This window comes from Parambassis ranga, unplaced genomic scaffold (assembly GCF_900634625.1).
Source record: "Parambassis ranga unplaced genomic scaffold, fParRan2.1 scaffold_66_arrow_ctg1, whole genome shotgun sequence".
Lineage (NCBI taxonomy): Eukaryota > Metazoa > Chordata > Actinopteri > Ambassidae > Parambassis > Parambassis ranga.
The window spans coordinates 7662-17340 of NW_021144810.1; the positions used below are offsets into that span (position 1 = coordinate 7662).

General features: G+C 48.4%; 1 protein-coding gene across 1 annotated transcript; it reads right to left on the reverse strand.

Moving 5' to 3' along the window:
• Window positions 1-2135: 2135 nt before the first annotated feature.
• Window positions 2136-3576, reverse strand: LOC114431303 (insulin-like growth factor 2 mRNA-binding protein 1; the record flags this gene model as incomplete). Its single annotated transcript, XM_028398889.1, has 2 exons — window positions 3039-3576; window positions 2136-2196 (listed from the first exon to the last, which is right to left on the reverse strand). Coding segments are annotated over exons 1-2 (236 nt in total), but the record flags the coding sequence as incomplete, so codon positions are not given.
• Between the last annotated feature and the right edge of the window lie 6103 nt (window positions 3577-9679).

Genomic DNA, 9679 nt, shown 5'->3' on the forward strand with positions numbered 1-9679 from the left:
AACCACCCACCCTCAAATAAAGGGGGAGCTCCCTCTGAAGAGCCCCCCCCCCCACAGACACACACCTCACCCAGGGTCCGTTTCACTGCAGCTTCACGGCGTTTCAGCCTGCAGGAGTGTGTTTTAGACAAATACACTGACTTCAGGAAAAGTCTCACACACACCAACAACACACTTGCACACTTTCACCCTGTAGCCACAGCTACACACGCCTGCAGACTGCTACTGTTGAACACATGGGGGTTTAAATATTTACAAAATTATTTAGTAAAATTAGCTTTCACTCACACACACACACGTGGATACATGAGCTGGGCAGATGTTCCATATAAATATTTTAACGCGGTGAATTTGTGACACTTTGGAGTGTTTGGCTCAGCTGAGTCCATGAACGGCCATTTTAAGATGGGGCTTCCAAACACAACTCTCTGTGGCGCACAAGCCCGCTGCCGCTGCGCTCACGGTGACTGTAACACGTCAGCTGTGGCAGTTGCGTGGTGATCCGGGCTGAACGGAACCGGAACCACGCGCAGTGAAAACAAATACAAAGCAGTAAATGAGCAGCACACAGGCTGCTCCTGCCTCACTGAGCTGCGCCATTTTGCCCTCACTGCCTGACGTGGAGTGACTCTGTGCGTGGACGCGCCACGTGCTGTGGAGCCACTCGAAGGCCTCGGAGAGCTCGCCCACGGTGGCAACCCCTGCTCATTAAATCACCTTTATCATCATGGCTCCTCAAGGTTATCAGAACAGGAACGAGGCGCTCCCCGCGCCACCAGAACAATTTACCGAGCCGCAGGGAGATCAGGAGAAATTACAGCTGCTGCCATGTTGCTTCCCAGAGTATGGCGAGGAGTTTGAAATATTATTTGACACCAGCAGACGCCATCCATCTGCAGAAAGCACCACCTTCTCTCCGCCACAGCCACGCCGCGGCGCCTTCGTGGCCGCGCGTCACGAAAATCTGCTTTAATTCAAATATTTGGTCCCAAACACAGAAAAATTGCGTCAACACTGGTCACAAGTAATCTGAGTATTTATCTGAAGCCAACATCGCAGCCGTGCAGGGTAGCCATGGCCATTTTGATCATGGGACACACACACACACACACATGTGGCCAAATGGCGGAACACGCAGAGCTGTGCGCGCCTCGTATCTGTGCCAAAGGTTACAGGCATGAATGATGGGCTGGAGTCCATGATGTGTTTAAAGCAGGTCAGCTCAGAGCAGCTGATCGAACCCGGCGCGTTAATTCAGCAGAAAGTCCAGCCACAGGTCCTGCGCTGGTTCAGGTTTAAAAATCCTGCTGTAATTTCGTATTTTACATTTTATACCAAGAGCTTAAAATAATAGAAATTTTTGAGTCAGTGTGAAATAAAATAATTCAACAACAGGACGTGGGTGCAATTAATTTAAAAAAAAATAATTAGGCCTCAGTGTAATCACACGGAGGTCCACACTTTATTTTATAAAGTCAAAAAATAAATGAAATAATCAGCACTTTGCACTCAGCTCGTCTTTGCAGCCACGTGCGTAAATTAAATCTGCCAAAAGCGAAAAAAGTGTGCGCGTAAAAAAATATTAATTAAGCCACAAAATGCTTTTACAACTCAAGAGTGTTTAAAAAGTTGTTCATGAAACAACAACACACACACACAAAGGACACACACTTCACGTGTCTTTTAAAATAATCTGTGAGAAGAAGAAGAAGCAGCAGCAGAGCAAAACAGGGCCTGCAGAGCCACAGCTCAGCTGTAATGTGAGGACAATATTACCTCTGAATTATTTGTGTATTATTTGTGTATTATTTCTATACAACAATATCATCTCCGTGTTTACTGGACTCACAGTCCTGTGGTAACAGTACATCTCAGTACATCAGGTCCAACAACAGAGCTGCCACCACTACACACAGCAATGGCGACAAAGTTTAGGCTCCACACACACACACACACACACACACTCTCTCTCCCAGCAGCTAGCACCCACAGCTAGCATGTATGTAGCCTCAGCACAGGACGCGCTCTGGAACACACTGACCCCTGAACATGTCAGAGATCTGGAGGTGCAGCACATGAGCAGGGCTTGGAGAGAGAGCAGGGTGGAGGTGGGTGGAGGTGACGGGGTTCTGTACCTTTGCTTCTTGGGGACGGAGTGCTCGACCTCGATACGTTTCCCCTGGAGCTCCACTTTACCTGAAACGACATGGAACAGTTCAGAACAGTGGCTACATGCTAACTGACACTAGCAGCGGGCCCTGGACTGAGGTGGAACCGTGAGGAGGACGCCCTGAGCGGACATGTGCAGGGAGCAGCTCCGCTCTTTACGCAGCACAATGGGCTCAGAAACCCTGACCATGTGGGGGTTAATGCCCTCTGACTGGCTCCTAGCTGTGGATGGAGACTCTGTGGAGGTGCAGCAGCAGGGCTGGGGGTGTGGAGGAAGCTGCTGCCCGGCATGGCGACCTTCCTCCTCATCACGGTACATAAAATAAAAGTTAAAATGGACCAGAGTGAAGCCACAGAGGGGACCGGGGCATGTGGACCCGGGCCGGCGCTGCGAGGCCTGCTTTCTGGTAGGGGTGAAGTATTTTTGTATCTTTGTCATAGTGGACTCCCGGCTCAAAGGGGGAGGGGAGGCAGCGAGGCTTCATGCTATATCACAGAGGGGGAGGAGTGCAAACACAAGAGGTGCAGGACCTCAGGACGGTCCCCCCAGACCCGGGTTCTAAAGCTCGGAGCACCTCACAGGTTAAAGAGCAGCTCCTGCTGTACTGTACTGCTACACTGTGTGTGTGTGTGTGTGTCCCTCCCCCCTTTTTGCAGAAGTTGACCGGCTCCCTGGGTGTGTAGCTTTACACACACTCCGTTCGTTCAGCTAGCATCAATAAACCCTTCTGATCCATGCGGATCCTCGGAGGCGCACGGCAGAGGAGCCGGGTTCCACCGCTGAAGCTGCAGCCGCCGCCTGACTTCACTACGCTACGGAATGAATGGACAGAAGCGGGGAACGGGGTCAGTAGTTCATGGAAACTCACCAGAAAAGGTCTCGATAGCCTTCATGGCCCACTGGTCGTCCGGACAATCCACAAACGCGTAGCCGGTTTTCATGAGGAACTGTCCGGAGTACGGGATCTTGTGTTCGTCAAAGGTTTTCCCCAAGTCCTCGGCCGTCACGCTGTCGCCTAGATTCCCAATGTAAAGCTTGTGCATGGTGGCAATTGTTCTTCAGAGTCCCAAAAACAGAAAATAAACAAAGCCCGGAATCACTCAAAAAAAAACTGGAAAAGTTTCTGCTGAATTTGCCAATAGCGCAACAGACACCGGCCGCTGTGAGCCGGAGGAGGAAGAAATAATAATAATAATAATAATGTTCTGAAAGAACGGAAAATCTGGCAGACAGCGAAATAAAAAATAAAATGTGAAGCAGGTGTTCTGTAGCGGTAGATCCAGTTATAGTGGAGCAGGAGCAGAAATGAAATCCTGGACTTGCAGCCGGCCCCGGCAGACGAACCAAGCAGCAGCAGCAGCCTCTCTGTCGCTCTGTGGAGGAAGTGTGGGTGGTGCTGGGCTGGATCTGATGATGGTCTATGGTGGAGGAGTGGGAAAAACTATGGCGGGATCAGATCGGGAGAAGTGTTTTCCTCTCTCTCTCTCTCTCTCTCTCCCTCCCTCCCTCCCCCTCTGGGTGACGCCGCCCTCCGTCGACTCCAATTCACGTTTTTTTCCTTTTTTGTTTGCAAAGAGGAAACCACGTGGTCTGTTGGAGTAGGTTAGAGAGAAGAGGAAGGGGAGGGGGCATCCCCTCATCCTAGGGTATTCACCAGATGAGCTCGTGTGTATGCGCGCACACACACACACACACTCTCTGTTCCGCTGCTGGTGCACGGCGCAGTTTGTGCGCGTTTACGCAACAGACGTGCGCCTAATGCGCTCCCTCTTGCTCGTGCGCGCGAAGCTTAGGCTATATGTAGAGCCAGTGACGTCACGCTGTTTATGATTGTTGTTGTTATTAATGCGTCCAGCCCCCCCCCCCCCCCCCCGAAGGCCAGAAACGCGTCATTTGAATAACGAGGCGCCGCCTGCTGCGTTCTATAGCATACCCCTGTCCCCGCCCCCTGCGTGGATCTGATGCGTGGATCTGATACAGAGTGAGTTGTCATGATGTTACATAAATGACCTGCAGTGAACCTCGGGCTGTTTGGAACAAAGCGTCCAGGCCCGGTTTGCTCCACGGGGCCGCTCCATGCGGACTGCTCCCTCTGAAACCTACTCTGCTGAAACCATGTATCAGCCACAGCGCGCAGGGTGGTGCTGGTGGAGCTGGCGTCAGACCTGCACCGCCCCCTGCCTGCTTTGGTTTTAGTGCTGGCTCGGTTGGGGTCACGGCTTCCAACAGGCGAGGTAAAAACTCGGATCACTGCGTGGGCCCCACCCGCGCGCACCTCCACCCGTGTTTAGTACATTTCTGTGGTGAGGGGGCGCAGAGGAAATATGGCGCAGTCGCCGGGGCTACAGCGCCGCACGCCCCTCTGTGCGGATGGTTTCTCAAAATGGAGGCTGGTGCACAGGCCTGCCTCCACCTCCGCCACCAACCACACAGGCTTTGGCTGCGGCTCTCCCGTGTTTCTGTTATGAAGTGGGGTTTCAATGGGCTTCTCTCCGTCCCCCTCGCTCCCTCTCTCTCTCCCTCTCTGTGAGGGAGGCTGGTTAGACTTTGTAGCCATACTGTACACGCCCGGAGCAGACGTGGCACTCTGGTGCGCTCGCCTGGTTAGAAAATGGCTCCTGTGCACAAAATGGATCCAAACCCTCAAAGCGGTTGAATCGTGATTTATTTGAAAATCATAATTTAGCACAATTCTCTGTGAACGTGTTGAACTGAATTCTCTTGTATTTCAGCAGTGTCGGTGTCTAATCATGGCTGAACATGTCTGCGTTTCCAAATCAGCTGATGTTGGGCACATAGAATAAAATCTACACATTAGTCAACTTAAATATATCCACATCACAACAACAGGCGCGTCCGTCCGTCCCCTTTATCTCTTTCTGTTCTGACACACACACACACACTCTCTCTCTGGTCACCAGCTGGGTGCAGGGGTCACATCCAACGATGTATTTTGAGACTTTTGTGGAGAAAATTAACAGAAAATGTGTTTTTTAGAACTTAAGGTCAACATTATTTTTAATTTAAGTGTTTTTGGAGACATACAGTAAAAAACGTGTATTTTTCTTGTAGTGGAGGGCGATACACACGCCTTCCATTCCATGCTCTGTATTATAAACTACATCTTTTAATGGAGCATTTTAGAGCTCCCTTCATTTTCTTAAACTTAAAACATCATGTGTCAAGTTAAGGCTTTTTCATCCTGGTTTCTAAATGTCTTCTTAGAGCGGTCTGTCAATACCTGATCACCAGTTCTGGTTTCTCCCTGTTCTGTTGTAAAGAAGCTTCATGGACTCTGGGACATTTTATCAAGTGTCTTCAGAGGTAACAACATGTTTTTAACCCAGAATCACAGTTGGAGCGTCTGGAGTTGACTTGAGAGCTGAAATGTTTGCAGATTCTGTAAAGTTTGTGGCTGTTATATTGCACACGTGCACCTAATGAAGGAAGTCAGAGCATTCAAATGTAACTCAGGTGAAGGTGTGAACATATCACCAGCAATGTGTATTTATGGTCAAAAGCAAAAAAAGCCTCGTGTCCTTGAGTTCGAGTGGATTTTGAACGCGGCAACTTAAGAAATATCCAACAAATACCGAGTAGTCTTAACAGTTTATTGATTCTGTAAAACGCCAGAACACGAATCAGAGTGATCCTGATAAAGACAAAATAAAGACAAAGGTCTTCATTTGTCTGGTTCTGTTCCACCAGCGGCTGAACCTGAAACATCTTCAGCTTCTAATTCTTCCATTAGAGGCTGTGATCATCTGAAGATAAATGGGGATAAAACATGAAGAAAGTTAAGTTCAGCTCCAGACGTGAAACGGCCTGAACATTAGTGAGCATCAGTGGGCCGGTCCACAGAGCTTCTCCTGTGTGTTGGGGGAGGGGCTGAGATTGGGGGTCAAAGGCTGCAGAGGAACAGGGTGGATTAGGCGGGAATGCAGAAGGAGGAGACGAACCGAAGGGCCCGGGGAAACTGAAGAACAACACTGGGTGGCGCTCATCTCTTCCTCCTGCACAGCTGTGAGGTGAGGTCTCTGCACGGCAGGCAGTGGAAGCTGGATTTACTTTTGTCGCATAAAAAAAAGGTCCGAGCGCTTTGTTTAGTGTGTGACCTGGCTGCCCACCACGTTCCAAAATAAGGCTCCTTACCGGCAGCTACATGATCGAATACACACCAGGCAGAGGCAGCGTGAAGCTGGAAAGATGCTCCGCTGCAAACTACAACTGAGAGACCGGAGACACCACAGGCAAAGCTTCAAGGATAAGCTGAGCGACGTTCTATGCTGTCATCCTGTGGAAAGACACCTGCTAACCGGCTCTGTGTGTTCGCCCTCTGACCAGCCCTCCAACATATTCACACACCGTACTTTGTTTGTCTAAATCCTGCTGCACGATGTCTTCACTAGAGAGAGAATATGGATTAATACGCCGCTAAACGTAGTCCACAGCGACAGTTCACCTGATGTGTTTCACAGAGAGCAGTGTTTATGAACTGTCCCTTTAATGTTTATATCCTGGGTGTGAGGAGTTTAGTAGAAAATAGCTCCTCTAAGATTAAGATTAAGATTAACTCTGGATCAGCCTCATGATGTTTAGAAAGACGTCATCGAGGCTTTAAATGTGTAAAATGCCTTTTTAGCACTTTGTGCTCTGTGTTACATCATCAGGGAGACAGGCTCATACTCAAACGTTGGGGCGCCCCGTCTCTTTAACACAAACCTCTTTTCCCTTCCTGAGGTGTTCCCCAGGCTCCGTCCTCCTCTTCCAGAGGCTGCAGGTAGAAAACATCTTGTGCATCTTCAAAACCCTTCCTGCAGAAACAGACGGAGGGACCCGTCCTCATCAGACAGCCTGTAATGATGCGCCTGCTCAGGCAGAAAGGACACATCCACGCATCCTTTTTATAGCAAACATAAACATTCGACAAGAGGTTTCCATGCTGTGCATTGTATGCCTTCTACATACAGACACACTCTGATGTCCCAGGATCCAGTCCGTCCCCAGTCTCCTCTCAGATCACCTGGTCACACTGAAAGTCAAGTGAGTGAGCTCTGTGTGTCTGTTGACCGCACACATTCAGATCAGTTCCATGCATGTTTGCAGCAGCAGCAGGATGAGTGCTGCTGCTGGACTAATGAGATCCACCATCAGTGCAGACACAGACGTCACAGCCTGCATCTTATTCCTGTTCATGTTACCTATTTCTGCCAATTATTCCTTCCCCGGCGCTCTTCGATAATATGACCTCAGACATTGGTTTCCGGTGGAGCTGACCTTCGGCCTCCTGAGCTGTTGGCTGTTTGTAACGTTTACAGTCTAGAAAATCGGGGAGCGTGACCTGTTGGACCACGACATGTGAATGCAGAGGTGCCAGCACGCACTCTGTGTTTCTACCTAATGAGTTGTAGCAGTCTGTCGCTCCTTCAGCAGGAAAACAGACAAGTGGTTCCTTTAAAGTGACGGTCACACAGAAATCACAACCGAGCTCAAAATGCACTTTAGATCAAATGTTTGCATCTTAGAGCTCAAGATGTGTAATAGTATAAATAATTAAACTCACACATCACTGGAACAGTCTTATTTAGATGATTTCAAACAGCGACAGCATCAAAATGAACTGAGCAGGGGGAGTGAGTTCTAAATATACAGACCGGCCCTTTATTATCCCAGCACTGTTCATAAACAGCAGCTAAAGATGGGACACATTAACACTTAAACATAAAGCTGCCTGCATTCTGTCACAGAGAGTATTAATCAAAAAAGGAAAACTACTCACAGACTTTCCATCACATGACCCATGTGACGCCGGGCTCCTCCCCACAGCTCCCAACACCATGATGAAGGAAATCTGTTGGGGAGACGCCATTTTTGGTCACACTTCCAGAGCTTTGTACGCACATTCAGGCCCAAAGGCAGCAGAACAGGACAGATCAGAGGGTGGGATACACGTACTGTGAACATCCTGATTGTAGAACAAGGCCGAAGGTGCAGAGAAGCTTTAAGAACAGAATAAACGCTGCTCTGATTCAAAATAAATCATCAAACACTGAAATAAAACAGCACAAAGTCAAAACATTGTTAATAGAACGTTCATTTTTCTTCTGTTAAATGTGCAAAGTAACCAAACGGACCTTTGAATCCACGTGGTTTCTTCATGTTCACTCCCCAAATCTGTAAAATTCAGCAGGTTTAAAATAACAGCATGATTTAAACAGACACGTTCATCCTGGAAGATTCACGACAAAGTAAATAACTGGAGTTGGAGGTTAAAATGAACCCTTCAGTCTCACAGTCAGACCATCGCAGCCGTCAGTTGAAGTATGGAACATCTGGTCCCTGGCTCAATAGAAAGGAGAGTCCACACAAACCTGTGAGTACTCTGGATTAGATTATTTCTGTTAGTTTGGCTCAGTTCATCAACATGTCTCTGTGGGTGAGTAACCTGTAATTCTCACTTCCTGCACTGATGTGGTGAAAACAGGTCTGCCTGGAGGAGGACGGGTCAGTTCACACTGTCCATCCTCACCGTGCAGCCAGCTGCTTATGAAGCGACGAAGGGTTAAAGAGAGTCAGGCCGTCATTACTGGATCACAGCCATTTTATCCACATGTTTCATCGATGACCGGGCCTTTATGTGGAACGCTGCATGTTCTCTGCACTGTGAAGCAGAAGGTTCAAGTAAAATGTTTTGATTCAAGTTTCACGAAGTTTATTGTCACATGACTGTACACAGCTGAACTAAGATCAAGACAGGAGGCTTATTTTAGGCAAAGTAAGAATAAATAAATTAAATAAATAAAAACAAGAATAAGCAATAAGAAAAATCAGATCAGCAACATGTGCTATGTACAGAAGTTATCAGTTTAAGTGTTTATGTGTCATTGTCAGAGTGTGCAGAGACATGTGGCCCTGATGTTACATGACAAATGTTCAGATGTTTAGAAATAAAAACACATCTCTTCTAATAAAGCAGATTTCAGACGTGTTGCTCCTCTCACACCTCACTGAAGTGCAGGAAGTTTATTTTTGGCTGAGAAAGCCACAGCTGCTGTAGATGGAGTGGAACATTAAACTTGCAGTTTGTTCTGCAGCCAGACACAGAGCTGAGGAACATCTAAAAACCAGCCTGGACAGGGAGTCACTGATGAATCTGGAACAAACCCTCTGTTCACACACACACTCCAGCTGACAGGAGCGCTCACCTGAAACAACAGCTGATTTAACCACATGGCCAAAAACACTCAGTCCGGTTCATTTGAAGCTGCGCAGCCCGGGTCCCAGCAGCTGGACTGTTTCCATGCGGCGGTTCGGATGATCGAATGATCGAATTAAAAGAAGAGTGTTGTGTTGTGTTGTGGTGGGAGGAGCTCCACCGATCAACACAATGACCCAACGACTGCAGACCTCAGGAGGAGGCACACCAACTGGAGGGAGGGACCCAGCAACATGTTCCGACCCATGAGAGCAGGTAGTGGTCGGGCCACACCCATCAGCTCAAACGCCTTC